The sequence below is a fragment of the Meleagris gallopavo genome, chromosome Z (assembly GCF_905368555.1).
Source record: "Meleagris gallopavo chromosome Z, MGAL_WU_HG_1.1, whole genome shotgun sequence".
Lineage (NCBI taxonomy): Eukaryota > Metazoa > Chordata > Aves > Galliformes > Phasianidae > Meleagris > Meleagris gallopavo.
The window spans coordinates 63,894,317-63,915,687 of NC_139435.1; the positions used below are offsets into that span (position 1 = coordinate 63,894,317).

Genomic DNA, 21,371 nt, shown 5'->3' on the forward strand with positions numbered 1-21,371 from the left:
GAACCCTTAGACTGGCATACTTAATGAACAAGACCATTTCTAACGTGGTGAGGAGGGAAGCACTAACACACAGAGTCATAGAATCACTGAATGGCTTGGGTTGGAAAGGATCTTGAAGGTGACCCAATTCCAACTCCCTGCCATGGGCAGGGCCACCATCCACTGGATCAAGCTTCCCACGGTCCCATCCAACCTGGCCTTAAACATCTCCAGGACTGGACATCTGGAGCTACTCTGGCAGCCTGTTCCAGTGCCTCACAAACCTATAAGGAAAATAATTTATTTCTAATATCTAATCTTTTAGTTTAAAACTCTCCCCCCTTGTCTTATGACTATCAGACCTCGTTGTCTCCCTCCTGCTTATGAGCTCCGCTCAAGTACTCTAAGGCCATAGTGAAGTCTCCTTGCAGCCTTCTCTTCTCCAAGCTACACAAGCACAGGTCCCTCACCTCTCTTCACAGGAAAGGTGCTCCAATCCTCTTATTATTCTTGCAGTTTTTTCTCTGGACCCATTCAAGAAGCTCTGCATCCTTCCGGTACTGGGACCCCAGGCTTGGACACAGTACTCCTGATAGGGCCTCATGAGGGCTAAGTAGAGGGGACAATCATCTCCCTCACCCTGTTGGTCACCTCTCTTTTAACGCAGCCCAGAATAATGTCAGCCTTAAAGGCTGCAAGTGCAGAGTGCTGACTAACATTCAGCTTTTCATCCATTCAAGGCTGCCTTCTTATGCAACTCCCTTTTATAACTACTTGAATTTACTTGAGGATGTTCCTTGCCTAGCCTCACCCCTCATCAAGGCCACCAAAGAAGGTTAAGCGTTGTGGTGACAGCAAGACACCATGACACCAGGCTCATGGCACAGGACTTGAACAAGCATCATTAGGTGAGCTATTTAACGCCTACCACGACCCAAAGCTACCAGTTTCCTATCAGGTTTCATCGCAGTGTGTGTGTGTCAGGAACGCTGCTCCAACATGCCCAGCAATCCCATTACGAGAGTGCCTTTTGCACTGCTACTAATCAGTCTCTTTGATGGGGGCTGAGCCACCTTCCTCTCGAGCATCCCCCAGCTTCGCGCTCCACTTTCCCCATCCGCCAGCCTTCAGCACCGGCGGCTTCGAACTCCCCTTCAGGTCCGAGCCTCCCCCGCCCCGCGGGTGGTGGCGCCGGGCTCACCCCAGCCCTGCTACACCGCAACCGTCAACTGCCCGCCCCTCGCTCCCGGCAGGGAGCGCCTTCTCAGGGCCGTGGGCGGCGGCCCCACCCCTCACGTCGGCGTCGGAGGACCAGGGCGGAAGCTGCTCGACTGTGCGGCAACGGGCGGACGTGGCCATGGCGGCGGCGGCGAGCATGGGGCAGCAGTGGGTCCTGGTGGAGATGGTGCAGGCCTTCTACGAGGTGCGTTGCGTCTGCAGGGTGGGGGCACGCTCTGTGGGATGGTGGCAAGCCGCCGCCCAAAGGAGTCGCGGCGGGGACCGAGAAAACGGCGGCGGGTCCGAGGCACGGCCGAACCGACTGAGGTCTTTCGCGGCGGCTTCCCGCGGCCTTGGCCCTAGTGGTCGGGATTTCCTGGGACAGACGACGGAAAGCGGGGTTCCGACTGGTCGGGTCGCAAGAAGGAAACGGCCGCGAGCTAGCGCGGGGCCTTGCCGGCGGCTCCAGCAGCGCCTTGCGCCTTGTGCTTCTGTCGAGCTTGCCAGGCTGAAACAGATAGACGGTGTTTTAAAGATGCAGACTGCTGAAAAAAGCTGCAGTCTGGAATGACTGTAGTGTGTGGATTTAGGTGAGCGATTCAACAAGCATTTGACTTGCCTCTGCTTAGAAACAGGCGCTTTTTTTTTTTTTTTTCTCCCCAAATGGTGTTTAAGTTGCTGACAAGCAGCATATTCTCACTCTGTTGTTCGTGGCTTTTCTTTGACGTACATCAGCAAGGCTATTTGGAAAGAGTTGCTTGTTTGTTTTCCTTCTTTTGCAAAACTAGGCTGGTGGTAAGGAAATAGCAGTCTCAATTAGGAAGCCTAGTTTATTAAATAGTTCATTCACGGAAGTTAGCTGTTTCGGTAAGTTTTATTCTCAGTCAAATGTGAACAGATAATGTGAGTTTGGATTCAAGCTCTGTCTTAAAGCTGCATGGCATTGTTGGTAATGGTTGAGCAAAATCCTAAGGACCGGCTCAAAATGTGATCTCAAGATCTAGCACTCAAGGAAATATCATCTTTCTACTCTGTGTGTGCTTTGAGTCTTTTAAAAATAGTAGGCATTTACTGTATAGACTGTGGCCTTGCTGAAATGAATTAACTGAACTCATCCTTTAAACTACATGTCAAATAATGTTCTCATAACTCCATAAAAATCTTGAGTTGCTTCTGCTACTGGAGACAATTGAATTTCCTCCTTCTGAGCATCCAAAAAGGCTAACTCTAACTGGGATCTATTCTGTTTTTGTTCGCTGTATAAGTTTTTGAATATTGTTTCCACAGAGAAAAGTAAATGGCAGGAACAAAATTGCTTCTTTTAATTTTGTTAGGTTATACCTATTCAAAGTGCCTCTGAATGTAAGCAAAAATGTGTCCTGTGGACCAGATTATATCTCTTTTTGTAAATACTAGTTAGCGTTGCTGCTGGTAGGCTTTATAAGAATCTAGGGTTGAAGTTGGTGTGTATAGATGACATAGACCTGGAAGCTCTCTGTCTGTGGTTGTAAAAGCTTTCTGCTCTCATAGACACCAATGTGACCCACAGGGTTATCTGCAGTTTCTTTACTCAGTATTCAATTAATGTGTGATTATAGCTAAAACTACTCAACAGTGTAGTCTGAACATTGTTCATGAGCAGTAGGACGAGTCCATTCATACTCAGCGGCTAAATTTCATAGTTGTGAAGTGGTCCATTTTTATAAGATCGTAAGTTTTGTTGGAAACATATATCAGCTTTTGATCAGTTTTTGACTTTCTGAGAATGTAACTGGTGGAGACAAAACTGCTGGAAAGTATCAAACTAGTTCAAATAGAACTATGTTTAGTTCTTGTGCTTTATTATGCTTTTTGTGCTTTATTTTCAGGCTCCTGCATACCACCTTATTTTGGAAGGAATTCTAATTCTATGGATAATCAGACTTATTTTCTCCAAAACATACAAGCTTCAAGAGCGATCTGATCTAACACCTAAGGTATGGTGTAAAAATATTTTTCTTTATGGAAACAGTTGATAGATATTGATGTGTTTGACTGTTGAACCACTGATGTAAAACAGCAAATTATGTCAGTTTTTCTTAGGATTTCAAGGGATAAAATTCTGAGTAAGGAATTGCTTAAACTCTTCAGTTCGTGCTTTTAAAGTAAGCATGATATTTGGGAGTCTAAAAATGTTAAAAAACAATGTAACAAAACTGACGTAACCATGAAAGACTAATGATCTAGTAAAAAGTGACTTCAGTCTAGGGTAGTGAGTCTCTGAAACAGGTTGCCCAGGGAAGCTCTGACAAACAGGAATTAGTACAATTCGTTTTACGGATATCCCTGGACTGCATACAATAAGTTCTTCCTGTGATACTTCTCAGGGATTTGTAAGAAATTTCTTGAACTTGAGAGGTAAAAAGGAATGTTAATTCTAGAAATAAAAATTGTAAATAATTACATTATATGGACACTGGATACATTAATTCTCAGTTGCAGGGCACAGAAGAATAAAAGTTGAAGTGCTGAGAGCTGCATTATAGCAAAGGGTATGACTTGAGATGTTAATTATTAACACTTCAGTTTTTTGTTACCTGTATCTGGTATTTCCTGGATGGCCTGCTCTAGATGTTTCTGCTTGATCCGGGAGCTTGGACCTGATTACCTCCTGAAGTCCTTTCCAGCCTTAACTATTCTTGATGGAAAGTATAGTTTGAGGAAATGCTTTCTAGTCTGGTGATATATTTAGGTTATTTGACAGTTGATAAAGGAAATTTAAACTGGTCTGATCTGTGAAAATTGAAGGAATGTTTTCAATATAAACAACTGTATTTGGAAGGAAATGTCTTGTAAAATAATGCTTATATGCTCTAAGTAATGTACAGTGCTTGTATTACAGTAACATAATGTAAATATGCAATATGCAAAACAATTCTATAGTTATTTGAAAGTAAGCATAAATACAGCAGTGAAGTAAAAATGTGAATAAGCTTTCTATAGCTGGAGGAGTACTTAAGCAGACTGAAACATCAAAGCTGTTCTGGGATTCTGTTACTTTTCTGTAATGTAGGTGATATGAAAAAGCTCTTTTGCATGTGAAATGGCTGTAGGTGGCGAAGAAAACCTTAATCTTCACTAATAATCCTCAGATAGCTTACACTGATCTGCTTACTGCAATATGGGATTCTACACAAGCAGGTTTTGGTCTGTTGAGCTACAAGTAGTAACATGCCAAAAGGGAGATTGCTGCTTTTTCGCCCTCTCCTTTGTTTGATTCGTGCTGTGGTGCCCAGTCTCTGCCACACCAGAAAGAATGACTGGGCTGTTTGTATGCAGGCAGTGGAGATATGTCAGCTCACACAGCGGAGCTCAGGCTACCCTTATGTCAGCCAGTTACATAATGATACTTGGTGCTTCTCAGTGACTTGCTCTTGGGGTTGCTGCCAGAGGAGAGCTGACTTCATATGATAAATATTACCAAAGACTACCACTATTGCACAGCCATATAGCATGATCTGTCAGGACCAGTCTGACCTGGGAAACCAGAAGTAAATTATATGTTGTGCAATCTAGTGAATTTACAAGTCACACTTCTAAAACAGTGAAGAAATCCACCCAAACGTGTTTTCTGGGTTTAGTCAAATGTGTAGCAATAGTACAGTGAAACCTAGTGCAGGAATTAGCTTTCAGGTGGTCTGTCATCATTCGTAACATTGCTTGCAGGTATTGCTATTGGTTCAATTAAAAAAATAATAATGAAGCTCTTGAATAATTAACTAATAAACTGGAGTACTTTCTCTGACTGTAACTTCTTGATAATTTGGGATTTCAGGAACTACAAATAAATCTATGGCTAGACAGAATACTAGGCATGCAGATTCTCATGGACTTTTTATTTGAAGTAAAATCTACTGAAAAGCAGCAAAGGGCCAATGAGGATTGGTGTGGGTTGCCAAAGATTTCATTCCATCATTTAGCTACAAACTCACTCCCATCCAACAAGTTGTGCAAAAGGAAGTAACCTTCTAGATCTGACAGTCTTTCACTCTGCAATAAATAATACTGAGCTTTTCTCAATCTGTGAAGCCCTACTGGGAGTCTTATACTTGTATATATAAGAAAAAATTGTGGGTTTTTTTTTTTTTTTAAGTTTTAGAGTGTTCATTATGGTAGTAGTATAATAAATTTAATTAGAGTAGTATTCACATGGAGGCTAGAAAGTTCTTTTCAGAGAAGAGTGTTTAATTAATCACCAGGAAATAATGTTGGCCATGAGAGCTGTCTCTTGCACACGTAGTGTTCAAGAATTGATCAGGATCAGAAGGTATTTAAAGAGAAAAGCAGATGTATTTCCTTCCTGTGAGTTTCCAGTTCTTTCAGGCCAATGACAGGCCAAGCTGTCATTCCACTACAGCTAAAGACATTTACCAGTTGATGGCATAATTCTGTAAATACCAATAACTTAAAGAGCTATTATTGAGGACTGGTATGAGTGCAAATAAAAAAAGGTATTATTAATCTTTGCGTATTGACACCGTTGTATGCTTTACACTATTTCAAAACACTTGTACTAGCAAAGACATGTCTCATAAAGATAATTGCTTCATACTAGTGAGGGAGATGATTATCCCCTTATGTTCTGCCCTTGTGTGACCCATCTGGACTACGGCATTCAGGCCTGGGACCCCAGCACAAGAAAAATGTAAAGTTGTTTGAGTGGTCCAGAGGAGGGCCACAAAGACTATTAGACGGCTGGAGTACCTCTCCTGTGAAGAAAGATTGAGGGAGCTGGGCTTCTTCAGCTTGGAGAAGAGTAGGCTCTGAGGAGACCTCATTGTGGCCTCAGAGTAGCTGAAGGGGGACAACAGAAAGAACAGACTCTTTACCAGAGTGTATGATGACAGGACAAGGAAGAATGGTTTTAAACCAGAAGAGAGGAGAGATTATATATTAATAAGAAATTCTTTTCCTGGTGTGTGAGGTACAGAAAGCTGTGGATGCCTAATCCCTGGAGATGGTCAGGGCCGTGTTGGATGAGGCCCTGAGCAGCTTGATCTGATGGGTGAGAGCCCCTGCTCATGGCAGGGATGTTGGAACCAGGTGGTCTTCAATAACCTTTTCAGCCTCATGCATTCCATGATTCTATGACTTTTTAAAAATCAGTGTGAAAACAACAACAACTTGTTTAAATAATTTGGATTGGATGTGTTTACATCAGAGTATTTCTCTTAAAAATGTGCATGGTTTTTAAATATTAAAACCCATCACCAATTAAAAAAAAAAGTGTGTATGTATGTTTAGATATATAAAAATGTTTATACAGATTTTACCTATTTGTATAAGTATTCTACTTTGTTTTATGAAACAAAACATGTTTTTCACATAGCATACTCATAAATGAAAGTTAAATGTTAAAATATAAACATAAAATGTATGTGTCTATATAAATTAAAAAGAATTAGGGAAAGAACTGAGACATGAGTTTACTTATGTTGTGGCCTGAGAGAGAGGAAATTAGAAGGTTTTTTTTCCATCAAGTGGCTATTTTACAGTACAATGAACTGAAGAAAAGTAAGCAAATCAAGTATGGATAGAGGATGTTACAGTGTTAAAGTCTGGTTTCTCTGTGTACTTGAGAACAAATATTTTTATTTTTTACGTTGGTCTGAAATTAGGCACGTATTTAGAAGGTACAAGGTAGAAATTCTGATAGTGAGGGTCACTGTATGAAAGTCTCTTTCAGCTATGTCGGATAGATCTTCTGCTTATTCTGGAAAATCTGGTGTATTGAGATATTTGCTGAATTCAAGGAGGAAGGAGTATGGGCAGGCCTATGTGCAGTGTGGATTTCTTTTTTTACACTGATACTGAAAGCAGATGCATTCAGCAAGCAAGGGGGGTGATTCTTCTCTACTCAGGAGACCTGGATAACTGTTTTCAGCTCTGGAACACTCAGCATGACATGAACCTGTTGGAACAAGTTCAGAGGACCAGAAGGATGGTCATAGACCTGGAGCACCTCTGGTGTGAGGAGAGGCCAAGAAAGTTGAGACTATTTGGCCTTAGAGAAGAGGAGGCTCTGAGGAGACCTCACAGTGGCCTTCCAATACCTAAAAGGAGTCTATAAGAAAGCTGTGGAAGAAGACTCTTTATGGTAGAATGTGGGGACAGTACAAGGAAAACAGCTTTAAATTAAAAGAGCAGAGATTTAGAATAGGTAGAAGGAAGAAATTTGTCACTGTGAGAGTGATGATACACTAGGACAGGCTGTGCAGAGAAGCTGTGAATGCCCCATCCCTGGAAGTATTAAAGGCAAAGTTGAATGGGGCTTTTGGGCAACTGTGTCCCTGCCCATAGCAGAGGGGTTGAAACTGGATTAGCTTTAAGATCTCTTCCAACTCAGATTATCCAATGATTTTATTTATCATAGGAAAAAAAAAGCAGGACCATATCTTGTCAGTGGTTCATGAGTATGATGCAGTTCCTGCATACTTCAGACCTTTCAAGTGGAAGGTGGGAAACTCCTACCCAATTCAGTATGAGTAGCAGGGAGAAAATTACTAACTCCAGATTGCTCGTTATGTTTACAGATCTCAATTTCATTTGCGCTGTGCTAATTTAGTGTAGTTTCTTAATGTAAATATGGTTTTCTTCTATAAACACAGAAATCCAGATTAAAAAAAAAAAAAAAGCAGAGTACATACTTGCATGATTTTAATTCTGCCCACTTTGAAAAAAAAGATACTTCATCCTCTGCCTTTAAGCTTACTGTATGAAAGTCATAAAGATGCTTTTTGAAATTAAATGTTAACCAGCTCCACAGAAAATGCACCACTTCTTAAGTTCTTCTCCAGCAGGCAGTGGAACTTACATAATGCTCTTCTTTTTTATCTATCTGTAACTGACAGGTTGCAACATTTCTCATCTGAATTAGACTTATTTCTGAAAATAATTTAAAAAGTAGGCTGAAAGAGACACAAAACTGTTGGTGCTGGCTACATTGTGTCTCAGGATTTTGAGACCAGGCCTTTATCACCAGCTACATTGGAGCAAACTTCAGGCTACATGGGCAGATATCCTGCTTTCTGATCTTTAAAAGTCTTTCTGAAGCATTATGAAAAGGTACGGAGTACTGCTGGACATCTTTTATTCAGGATTTGGTTTTGTAGTAGCGCTAGCCAGTCTAGGTTGGGACTACTTTGTTGTGGCCTTTAGCTTAGCTGCATGTCCATGTTGCTTTTGCTAGATTTGTTTTCATCTAGATCATTTTTCATGAGGAGGTTATTGTCTGTTTCATATGCTAACAAAAGGAATGGAAAAGTAAGAGGACTGTACCATAGCAGCTATTGGTTTACAATCCTGTCTGTCAGCAGCCATAATATGAAATTACATCTTTCATAATAGCTTTTTAAATAGTTATGTGGTACAGAGTTGCACATGAATCACAGAATCACAGAATGGCTTGAGTTGAAAAGGACCGCAATGATTATCTAGTTTCAAATACCCTGCTATGTGCAGGGTTGCCAACCACCAGACCAGGCTGCCCAGAGACACATGCAGCCTGGCTTTAAATGCTTCCAGGGATGGGGCATCCACAACCTCTGTGGGCAAACTATTTCAGTGTGTCACCACCCTCTCTGTGAAAAATTTCCTCCTAATATCTAACCTAGACCTCCCTTGTCTCAGTTAAAAACCATTCTCCCTTGTCCTATCACTATCAACGTGTATAAATAGTCATTCCCTTCTTGTTTATTTATGTGTTTTGTATATGCTTTGTATATGTATATATATTGTATATGCTCCCTTTGGGTACTGGTAAGGCCACAATGAGGTCTCCTGAGAGCCTTTTCCAAGCTAAACAAGCTCCGTTCCCTCAACCTTTCTTCTTTGGAGAGATGCTCCACCCTCTGATCATCTTAGTGGCCTGCCTCTGAACCTGCTGCAAGAGCTCTATGTCCTTCCTGTACTGGGGTCCCTAGGCCTGGATGCAGTACTCCAGGTGAGGCCTCACAAGAGCTGAGTAGAGGGGGACAATCACCTCCCTCTCACACTGATCACCCCTTTTTTAATGCAACCCAGAACACAGTTGGCCTTCTGCACTGCAAGCACACACTGCTGGCTCATGTCCAGCTTCTTGTCTGCCAGGACCCCCAAGTCCTCCTCCTCAGGGCTGCTCTCAAAGAAATCTTCATCCAGCTTGTATAAATACCTTGACCCAAAATCAGAATATCATTGTTTGTTTTGGACCAGTTTAGCAAACAGAGTTAGGATTCTTATTTCATGCTGAGAGTAACCTGAATTCAGGTAATACTTTTTTCACCATTTTGGTACTATGTTATACATCAGTCTTTATAGGATGCTTTGTCTAGTAATCTGCCATCTGAAGTTGTTTGCTGAATCTTGCTGAACGTGAGATTTACTATGCAGTAATAAGTAGTATATGGATTAGCATTTTAATGCATGTACAACTTTGTGCAGGGCTCAGTGATCTGTTCTGCAATTGCTGAAGAAACTAAGAACCTTTTCTTACATGAATGTGGCCATTTCAAAATAATGGAAAAATTTAATTGTGTTATGTGTGTTAATGGCATTTTATTTCCTTTAAAGCATATGTCCCTTGGATAAAATTACAGTAAAAAAAAAAAAATCTAACATGAAAAAAATAAAATGGTATTTAAACTACATCTGCAAAATATTAGAAATACAGATAACTATACCCATATAAAAAGTGAATTTTTCATTTGTCTTTTGCGATAGACCTTTGCAGAGTTCTTGGGATACTAACTTATATTCCAGAAACACTTAGAAACAAAATTATTCATTAGCTTAGTAAAAAGAAACTGATGAAAGTGCACAAAAGTAAACACTATTCTGGCGTATAGTTTCCTTTTGATTTTAATGATCTTAATTTGTTCTCGTACATTAAAGGTTTGAAAGAAAGTATTTAATTTAAAAAAAAATTCAAGTTATTTAAAAAAATTGATTACAAGTCTTTTTTTCAGATATTAATATAAGTACCCTTAAACATTCTATGGAAATGTAACACCATTGTTGTCAAAAGTTAGTTAACAAGACTTACCTTATTATACTAGTAAATAATCCTAAAAGAATTCTTCTTGGTTGGTATGAAGAATGCTTTTGGTGGTTTTCCTTAGCAGTTGCTGATTTATGTGGAACTGGTCTAATGCAACTGCCTTGCTGGCCCAGTACAAATCTTTCAGAAAATCATTTAACTGATATTTTCTTGTATAGTTTAGAGAACTTTGAAGTTAAATATGCATTGGATATTCTTCCATGATTAGATGGAGGGATGTGTGGTTTAGTTTTGTTGCTGTTGCCCCTGCTATATCTTAAGTGTTTGGCTGTTTATATTTTCTGTTGCGTCTTGATCATGTTTGTGTTACTTTGCTTAGTATTCTAATGCCACAGTTTTTTGACCACACAATTGAAGACTTGAGAATGTGAAGTGGGGCAATTCATGTTCAGTTATTGTATTATTTGTATTAAATTACATAGTGTAGAAGATGATTTTAGTAATTAGTAGACTGAATTAAATATTGATTGAATTTGTCAGGGACGCCAAATTCGCATCTCTGGTCTTAATTATCATATCATGAGATGTTTAATGCACCATCACAATCTCTTTTTACACATCCTTCCCTTTGAAGAACTCAGAGACTCTTAGTTGACCATATAGAGATATTACCAACCCCATGTGTCTCAGAAAGGTTATGTGCAGTAGGGTATGTAATTTACTGTATAACTATTAACAACTGTCCATTTGAGTACAAGGGCTTTTGTAATGGAAATCCATTTTGAGCAATTTTCTTTTCTGTTCTTCAGGAAAAAGAAGAGTTGATTGAAGAATGGCAGCCGGAGCCTCTTGTTCCTCTTGTATCAAAAGATCACCCAGCTCTCAACTACAACGTTGTTTCAGGGTAAGTCTAACAAAGATAATTTCTGGTTTTTACTTCAATTAAAGTATTTTGTATCCACATTCTAAGCGTATTAATAACAAAGTATTTTCATATCCCTAAGAACATTCATAAATTAATTGCATTTTTAGAGGACAGGACTGAATTTGCCACTGAAGAGAAGGTCCTATTTTTGTAACCTTATCAAGATCCTTATTAAAATAATCTTTACCTCTTTGAATGTTTTAACGTAGGGTTTTAGTTTGTTTTGTTTTTAATATTGAATGAATACTTTTATCTTTGTCTTCATTCTGGTCTGTATTTTTGATGGTAATTTGGTTTTAATTTTTTTTTTTAAATATTAGCATGTTGTTTTCTAACTTCAAGTAAGAGGTTAGGAGATTCTGTGATTCTGTGAGGAGGATCTGTGCAATTAGAAGACTCTGCAGGAGAAACTGATTTTTTGCCTAGCTACTTGGCACTTCATGAAAAGTTATTCTTAAAATAATCAATTTGGACCATCAGAATGCTTGATGTGAAATTTGTTTTGAATGTACTGTCAGTATCAACGGCTTTGCACGAGTCCAGGCAGATGATATCGGATGCTCTTCTGTTATCCACCAACACTATAATCCTGTTGTAGTAGGTCACCAAGTTAATTAGGATTTGCTATTAGTGAAACTATGTTGGTTGCCACTTCTCTGTTTAACTTAGCCTTGTTTCCAGGAGAATCTGTTCCATGGTCTGCTGGGTAGAAAGGTGAGACTGACTGACCTGTAGTTTCCTGGGTCTTTCGTTTTTAATAGTGATGGTGAAGTTTCTCCTTTCCCAGTCACTGAGAACTTCACTGGATTGACATGGCTTCTCAAATATGGTTGATAGAATGATATCCATCTCTTTACAGTTCACTCAGGACCCTTGGATGTGTGTGTTAGGTTGCATCTGTACATATTCAAATTTCTCAGGTGGTCTCAAATCTCATCGTGTCCTTTCTTGAATGACTAATTCTTCATTCTCCCTGTCTCTGCTTTTGCAATCTGTAGCTTGGATGATAGTTCTCAATTTTGTTATTTGTCAGCACACAGAGAAATAGACGTAAGGTTTTGTAATCGGCTTAGCTATCAGAGTTTCACCACTGAGTGATTAGTTGAAGCTCTTGAAGTTATAGTATTGAAGTGTGTATTTGCTGAAACAAGATTGCCTTTAGAATACAGAACATGTGATACTTACAATTAAAACAGAAATACTGTTTTCTCTTTTCTTTAATTGCAGTGATCTTTTATCTAAACCATAACTTCTAGTGCAGAATTTTTTTCTGTCCTCTGCTTATTATGTTGTTGTTCATTTCTTAATACTGCATGTTTTCATGATTTTTGTATTTCCTGATTACACGGTTTATTTAGACTATTGTGGTTTAAAGAGAGTTGGAAACTCAGTTAAACAGAATACTTATGTTTGTTTACAGTTAGCACAAGGCAGTAGAAGGTTGGTATTATGGATTGCTTTGTGATGAAAACATAAGTTCTCTGGAGTTATTCAAGGACTGTCTGAATGTCTGTATGTGCAGCCTGCTGTGGGGAGCCTGCTCTGCAGGGGGGTTAGACTCAATGTCATCTCTAGAGGTCCCTTCCAGCCCTTGCAATTCTGTAATTCTGTGAAGTTTTAAATACATTTTTATTGTGCAAGTAAGTAACAATAAAATTTCATTTTTATTCTTAGTACTCTTCGAAACCAATACAACTTTTAAGCTAAGGAGAAGCTTTATTTATCTCTGCAAGAGTCATTTTTGTATGAATTAAGTTTTCAGGAAAGAATCATGAAACTAAATAGGAAAATATTTAATAATACTTTATGAATATACAGGAGTAATGATTTTGCTGAGTTTAGCCTTGATATTAAACTTAAACATAAATTGCCAGTTAAAGAAAAATGGAAATGAGGAATCTTTAGAACACTCTTTCTTTTCTTAATTGGAAAAATAAAACTTGTGTACTGTTGAATTGTTTATGAAAATCATAAATATTCGTAACAATAGATCTCTATTAATTTTTTTCAGTCCTCCTACGCATAAAATCATTGTTAATGGCAAGGAATGTATTAACTTTGCATCATTCAATTTTCTTGGACTTCTGGATAATGAGAAAGTTAAGGTGAGTTCTTCCAGTTACTGTACAGTGTGTGACACTGTGTGTGACTCTTCTAGCTGGTGTGCTTCCTTGAAACTGAAAATTACTTCAGAAAGCACAAATTTTATCAAGGGAATATGCTTCTAAAGCAGCAAGGAAGATTATAAATCTTATAATTTTGTGCTATTTGTCTTTTAACTGAAGTTTTATCTGAAATGCGTACTTGGAGCTAGCCAAGCATTAGATTAGTATCTAATATTCTTGGTCAATAGAATTTAAAAGAAAAAAAAGTCAGAATGAAATCTGTAGAAGAATTAGTTATCAATTGTAGGGATAAATATTTCACATAATTTGTTTTATGTTAAAGAGTGCGGCTCAAGCATCTTTGAAGAAGTATGGTGTTGGTACTTGTGGACCTAGAGGATTCTATGGTACTTTTGGTCAGTAATCTTTTTCTGATCTACCTTTAATGTTTTTAAGATTGGTGTGGGAAGCTAGCTAAATTAGTTCTGTGTGTAAGAAACAAATCATTTCAATTATTGTGAAGAATAGTTATCCTTTAAAACACTTTTTGCTGTAATTGGTAAGGATTGTTGATAGCTAGCAATTTTATTCCTTTCTCTTTTTATACCTTTTCTTAATTTTTCTTACTTTATAATGCTCGTGTTGGTGTAAAGTTTGAAAAAACAAAAACAAAACAAAACAAAATCCTGACAGAAATTTACCAATCCTGGTAAATTTCAGTGTAACTTAGAAACTTGTTTCTAAATAGACCACAAGAGGGCAACCTCACTTCTGTTTTCAATGGTAAATATTACTAATTTTATCTAAGTTTATCTAATGCTGTAGTCATAATTAAGTTCTTCTTTACTGATTACTTTATAGTTGTAATTTAGAAATTTTATAATGTGAGAGGATGTTCCTGAGGGTTTTCTTAATTCTAGTTAGGAAAAAGCAAGTTCTTAGTCTATGGAAGTAGATAGTAAGAGGTGTTCATATTGAAATATTGCTTGGAAACCAGAGAGTAATAAATGAATAACTGAACAGTTGGAGGCTAAAAGCATCAACTCATTATCTTGTGAACTTCTTTGTCTTGTCAGAGGTATTGGAATTAATGGCATGTTTGAACTCAAGTGATTTTTGTATCTTCGTTTAGCCTTGGCTTTAATTCTAGACTATTTAAAACTTTTTCAGGCTAGTCCTTTAAATGATTAAACTGTTGTTCTACCTATTTTGTTTAAATGTCTATATATCAGAATGAAGCTGAGTATTTGACAGCAGTCTTAAGAGACTTTCCATTAATCTGTAGCGGTAATTCATTTCTAAAAAAAATAAAGGGATAGCACTCTGCTTGTTACTTGTGAGCTTTTATAAAGCTACATCCCCTCAGTGACCATAGTTCCATGGATTTGTTAGAATTCAAACAAGGTTTAAAATACACTGAAAAGTTCAAAGAAACTTATGGATTCTTTCTCTGTTTTCAGTCCAGGTTGATATTAAGTGTTGTGAAATCCTGATTTTAGTACTTCTTTGAAGTAATTTTTTAAAGCAGAATGTAGCTAAAGTAGATTTTCTCTGGTAAATGAGAGATTCTCTGGTTTGTTTTCTGTCTTCTTTACAGGTATAATCCTAAGTTCCCAACTGTTTAGCTTTTGCCTTTAGTTTGGCTACTGTTAATTGGCTCCTGTTTTATGGGTAATAAATACTCCATTTCACGAAACAGGAGGTGTAATCTATGATATTGCTGCATGACATCACTAGTGAAATGATGTTAAACTAACATTTTTGAGATATCATTTTTCACAAGAAAAGTAACAGAGAAGTGCTTATAATTTCCTCCTGCTACTGTATTGGATTTAATTGATGATTGTCACTCAAAATTATCCCCTCGTAAGGGCTGATATTTCATGTTAATGTTAGAGGTCTTTTTATTCTTCTCTCTGCCTGTTTATGGGGATTTCGTAGATTCAATGAGTTCCTATTAAGAGATTGTTACATTGTGCTGTACATCTGAGAAGTGCATCCCTGTCTTTAGCCTTTTGTGTCTTCACACAAAACTGAATCTGTACAATAATGTTCTTTTTATTACAGGTGAGATGTGCACCTGTGCTTTTGAGGGTGGTTTTTGCTTTAGTACTTCTGGGAGTTTTTTTAGGCTGTTGGTTGTCTAACATTTCAATACCTTTTAGAAAGATGAAGACTAAAACAGAAACTTTCACAGCTCTTGTTTACAGCATGAGCTTAATTAAGGTTTTATATGTACGCAGAAAGATGTTAGCAGTCATATCTTTGTGCAAATATAATCTATGTAGTGTTTTCAGCTTTCACTTAAGGTAGATTAATGCAAGTGGTGTAACCAAACAAAGGCATATAATAGCAATGAAGAATAGAGAATCAAGTAGTATTCTGTTTTTATCTTAGTAGAATGGTAGTAAAAACTTAATAGAGCTGTAAGCTTTTCAACCTTGCAGTTACACAAAGCGTTCATTTCCTTAAGTGACGATGTATCAATTTTGTGCATGCTATGTCTTGCTCTGACCTGTGATTTTTGTCTTCAGTACAACTAACATTCCATCCTTGGTAGAATATGATACGTTTATAAAATTTTTTATCTTAACATGAAAATGGTTATATTCACTATCTGGTTATAGCTGACAGTACTTCTTTTTGCCTGCTGTTTATACCATGTGTTCCCTCAGTGTAGTGTTTGCTGTTGCTGACTAAAGTTCAGTGACAAATGTGCAGTTTTTTTATTTTTAATTGTGATGGCCTCTTTATCTCTACCAATTTATTAGTTAGAGAATGTAATGGTCTTTTATGCTCGAGGCATTTTTTCTCCTTTAGATATCAATAGCTGAGTTCTCAGAGCAGTATTCTAGTTCTTGTTTCCTCTAATTTTTAATTATAAAGTTAAAAAAGCCAAGGCACAGATGGAACTTTACCTGGCAAGGAGAGTGAAAAAGAGCAAGGGATTCTGTAGGCTCATTAGTCGAAGAGAAAGAACAAGGAGAACGTATACCTTCTGATAAAAGAGAAAAGTGACATCAATGGAGAAGGCTGAGCTACTCAACAAGTTATCTCAGTCTTAGCTAATGATCAGGCTTCCCACATCTCTCACATCCCTGAACCTCTGGCTGGGGGCTGTGGGAACAAAATTCCTCCTACAGTAAGAGCAGAGCAACTCTGAGACCACCTGATGAGACTGAATGTGTACAAATATATGGGGCCTCAGCAGCCCTGAGAAGAAAGGTTGGTTGATAAAAGATTCAGCATGAGCCAGAAGTGTGCGCTTGCAGTCCAGAAGACCAACTGGATCTGGGTTGCATCAAGGGAAGTGTGACCAGTGAGGGAGGAGACCTGCCCCTCTGCTCTGCTGTCGTGAGCACCTACCTGGAGTACTGCATCCAGTTCTGGGACCCCCAGCACAAGAAGGACATAGAGTTGTTGGAGCATATCCAAAGGAGGGCCATGAAGATGATCAGAGGGCTGGAGCACCTCCCCTCTGAGGACAGGCTGAGAGGGCTGGTGCTCTTCTGCCTGGAGAAGAGAAGGCTCTGAGGAGACCTTGTAGAGGCCTTCCAGTACCTGAAGGGGGCCTACGGGAAAGCTGGGCAGGGTTTTTTTATAAGGGCAGGTAGTGACAGGATGAGGGGAAATATCTTTAAAGTGGAAAAGGGTAGATTTTGACTGGATATAAGGAAGAAATTCTTTACTGTGAGGGTGGTGAGACATTACAACAGATTACTTAGTGAGGTTTTGAATGCTCCTTCCCTTGACGCATTCAAGGCCAGGCTGTATGGGGCTTTGAACAAACTGGTCTAGAGGGAGGTGTCTCTGCTTGAGCAGGGGAGATTGGAGGTAGATAATTTTAAAGGTTCTTTCCAACGCAAACCATTCTGTGATTGTATGACATGCATCCCAGGGACCTGAAAGAACTGGCTAATGTGGTTGCCAAGCCACTCTCCATCGTATTTAAAAGGTCACGGCTGTGAGATGAAGTCCTGGATGACTGGAAAAAGGGAAATATCACTCTCATTTTTAAAAAACATGGAAAGGAAGACCTGGAAAACTACAGACCAGTGAGCCTCACATCAGTGCCTGAGAAAGTCATGGAACAGATCCTACTTTTGTTGAAGCGTATGCAAGATGAGAAGATGATGTGAGACAGACAGCAGGGCTTCACCAAGGGAAAATTATGCCTCACCAATCTGGTTGCATTCTGTGATGGACACTGTCAGTGGACAAAGGAAGAGCAAACGATGCCATCTACCTGAACTTCTGCCAGGCTTTTGACATCATCACACAAAAAAACCTTATCTTTAAGTTGAAAAGATATGGATTTGAAAGGATGCCTGTTGAGTAGGTAATTAATAGGTTTGTTGGCCACAGCTAGGCAGTAATGTTCAACAACTCTAGTCCTGATGGAGGCTGGTAATGATGTAAAATTGTTCTTGACAACTGGGAGACTGTTAGTTAAAATAGGTGAGATGAAAGCGACCTTCAAAGATATTGTGTCCAGCTACCTGAACACTTCAGGACTAACCAAAAGGTAAAAGGTACTAATGAGGGCATTGTCCAGATTCTTCTTGAATTCTTCTCACCACCCAATTCTTCTAGGGTGGTGGCACAACCACCTCCCTAGAAAGCCTGAGCCATTGTTAAACCACTTTCAGAGTAAAGAAATTTTTCAGTGTCCAGTCTGAACCATCTCTGATGTACTTCTGTGCTGTTCCTTCGCATCCTGTCATTGGTTCCCAGGGAGAAAACATCAGCATATCCCCCAGCTTCCTCTCTGCAAGAAGTTGCAGGGAATGGGGAGGATGCCTCAGAGTATCCACTTTTCAGACTGGGCAGCCCAGGTGTTCTCAGCCTCTTCTCCTAGTCCATTCCTTCCAGCCCTTTTACCGGGTTTGGTGCCTTCCTTCAGGAACATACAAGTCTCATAACATCCTTTTTATATTGCGGAGCTTAGAATTACAAATAATATTCAAAGTGAGGCTGCACTGACATGAACTGTAGTTCATGTAGGGATAATCACCTACTCCGATCGTGTGACTGTGCTGTCTTTAATGCATTGCGGTTCGACCTCTTAGATACTGAGGCACTCTGCTAGCTCTTGAACGTGCTGCCACCAGCACTCCACATCTCTTTGAAGACATGACATAATTTTTGTTTTCACTATGTGACACTGTGAAGCAGATGGATACCCCTCTTTGGGGAAAGGCTATGCTAGATATATTTCATACAACAAAATTAAGATTTTTACAAATCTTCTTTATTACACCTTTGTTGTTAATATTGGACTAGAAATATCAATATTGACATAACCAGGCTTCGTAGACTATTGAAGAATCTGTTGTTTTTTTTTTAATATTGGTTCATTTAAATTTAGTTTCAGAGAACTTTTGAATAACTGCAAAGAGGTTATCCCTTGGCTAGTGATGATCTTTCAAGTTACATTCTAAGGATCTATGTTTGCCCCTACAACTTGTGTTTTTTTCACTTGATGATTCTCTGAATAACATTTTGTTGAAGAAACTTGCACTGACAGTGTTTCTGAGTGATTAAAATAATCATTTATCACACAAAGAGGTTATTTTGCTTAGGCACAGTACCTAATGCTTTGGTCACCTTTTTACCTCTGGCTGGTTCTTTTGCAGTGATTCATTCACTTGTGTTGTATTGTTTGTGGCATTTCATTTCTAACACAGACCATTCTGACTGAGTTGGTTTGGGAAATGCATGTGTGTATAGTTGTTCAAATTTATTTTGAGGATCTGTGACATGGAGATGGCCACCTTTTGAATTAGCTGTATTGCATTCAGGAAGTAGTATATGATTGCACATAGTCTGACAAGGGCAGTTGTCTGTTGTAATGATAGCTGTATTATATGCAGTGGAAAAATTAGCTTGGAGGAACTGTCAGCCTGCCAACAAGACTTCATTAATTACTATAAATTAGGTTGCTATTTATTTTCTGCTGAAGTAATTATGTTCCCTAGTCACTGACCAGGAATCCTGCCTCATTTACTTGTGGTCTAATCACAAGCAGATCTTAACTACCGTTGTGTAAGAGTATGAGAGAATCATATTACTTAAATATTTTTCTAATCTTTTGAAGTCTCAGTTTAATATTGGTTTACTTCTCATTTTAAGCAAAGTTTTATTAATTGCAGCTAGGTTTAGTTTTTTTTTGTTTTTTTTTTTTGAGAAGTTACTTTTTGTAAAACTTTTCCTACAAATGAACAGTAATTTTGTTTAATTCAATTAGATCATTTCTAAAAGCAAGGAGTTAGTCTTTCTGATATGAAAGCAGCTAAACTGCCTCAGGTCTTTTTATTTTTTCACTCTAATAGATGTGCACTTAGAATTAGAAGACCGACTAGCAAAATTCATGAGGACAGAAGAAGCTATTATATACTCATATGGATTTGCAACAATTGCCAGTGCAATTCCTGCATATTCAAAACGAGGGGACATTGTGTTTGTGTAAGTATTGTTTTCTCTCTGGAAAACTACAGATTCAGGATTTTTCCTTCTGATGTCTCACTTTTATTATTGTAAATAAAATTAAACCATTTGTTTAGAAAATAATGCCATTTTAGATCAAGTATTTTGCTGTAAAAAGTTTAGATACTCCTTTGCCAGATATTTCAAATCAAATCAGTCACTGCTTTTTTCAAGGGAACACAGACTTGAGCACTCAGCTTAATAACAACAACAATGCATCCAAGCAAACTGAAAAAGCCACAGACTTGTGTATGCAAGGATTAAATGTGATATCTAGATTTTTTCCTAAGAAAATGTGTAGTTGTATTTGTTTTTCTCCTACTTCCTGCTGACATTTTTTCCTTTCTCATGTGGCGGTTGTTCCTCTCATACATATCTGCAAGGAATTGCTTGCGTAAAGATCACTGTAAGTAGAATCTCTAAAAAGGATTGAACCAAAGATTCGGCAAGCTCAGTGTATGGCCCCTATGAGTAACTAGTCATAGTTAGTATGGGGACAAATAAAGAAATAATAGCAATAGTCAAAACTTCCTGAGCCAAAGAGGAGAGCATGGATTCTTTAGAAGTTGATGAATTTTCGTTATCTTACAATTTTTTTTTGTACCTGTCTAAATATCTAATAGTCAAAATACTCCTATGGACGTGTCATTTCACAGTTTAACTTGAAGGAGTTAGGTTTCAACTATTTCAACTTCTTTGTGACAAAAGATCTTCTCACTTTACTTTAAAGTAACTTGTTCGAAATTACTGCAGTTAGCATGTGCAAAAGGTTTGACTTAGTTGCCATCTTCTGAAGGTTGCTGGACTTGCTTACCTAGCTATGACAGTGCATACTACATTGTACCCAGAACTTGCTTTTCCAGGACTTAGAAATAGTGGGTAATTGTTTGAACACCAAGGCAGCGATACATTAGGGATATTAAAAAGAAAGTTTGAGATTATCAGAGGACCACTGCAATTTTATACAGGCACATCTTTGTAACAGAGCAAATGGAGTGAAAGCTTCTGGGATGACTACTAGGGCATTATACCTGGTCCATGAAATATGGTGCTCCTATAAATTGCTGTCACAAAAGAATTCTTTTATTCTTAATAAAAATAGACTTATAATTTAATAAGTCTTAATAAAAGAAAAGGTGCTTGTAGCATAAGGAAGCTAAGAAACTTTGGAATGTTTTTTTCTAAGTGTAAATAAAATTTATGATGCCTTAATAACTCTGGTTTTAACTACCCCTAAGTACAGGTATCTGTGAAAAGTAGTACAGTAATAGTTGCTTTTCTACTTTGAATTGATGTTGAACTAAGTGTAAACTTAGAAGGGCTTCCTGTATTTGCAGAGATGAAGCTGCATGCTTTGCTATTCAGAAGGGATTACAAGCATCTCGTAGTAACATCAAATTATTTAAGCATAATGATATGACAGACCTTGAACGACTGTTGAAGGAGCAAGAGACTGAAGATCAGAAGGTACATTCCTTACAAAAATATCTTAGTTTTTATGTCCCTTCTATCCCAGTGTTTTTAAACTGGATTCTATAATTGATTGGGCCCAGTACTGATAGACAAATATTTGTTTTTTTTATTAATCTGTATTGAGCAATTAATGTTGCTTGTTTAATTAAGATTGACTTTACTTATTACA

At 38.2% G+C, this 21,371-nt stretch overlaps 1 protein-coding gene across 4 annotated transcripts in view; it reads left to right on the top strand.

The window, feature by feature from the left end:
* The first annotated feature begins 1,247 nt into the window (after positions 1-1,247).
* SPTLC1 (serine palmitoyltransferase long chain base subunit 1) overlaps positions 1,248-21,371 on the top strand; it is a 34,148-nt gene continuing 14,024 nt past the window's right edge. For all 4 annotated transcript variants that reach the window (XM_085213250.1, XM_085213251.1, XM_085213252.1 and 1 more), the window contains exons 1-7: positions 1,248-1,402; positions 3,066-3,173; positions 11,023-11,117; positions 13,150-13,243; positions 13,587-13,659; positions 19,576-19,708; positions 21,067-21,196. In XM_085213250.1, coding sequence (XP_085069376.1) covers positions 1,337-1,402; positions 3,066-3,173; positions 11,023-11,117; positions 13,150-13,243; positions 13,587-13,659; positions 19,576-19,708; positions 21,067-21,196 — 699 coding nt within the window. In that variant the 5' untranslated portion in view covers positions 1,248-1,336. The remainder of the gene's footprint in view (positions 1,403-3,065; positions 3,174-11,022; positions 11,118-13,149; positions 13,244-13,586; positions 13,660-19,575; positions 19,709-21,066; positions 21,197-21,371) is intronic.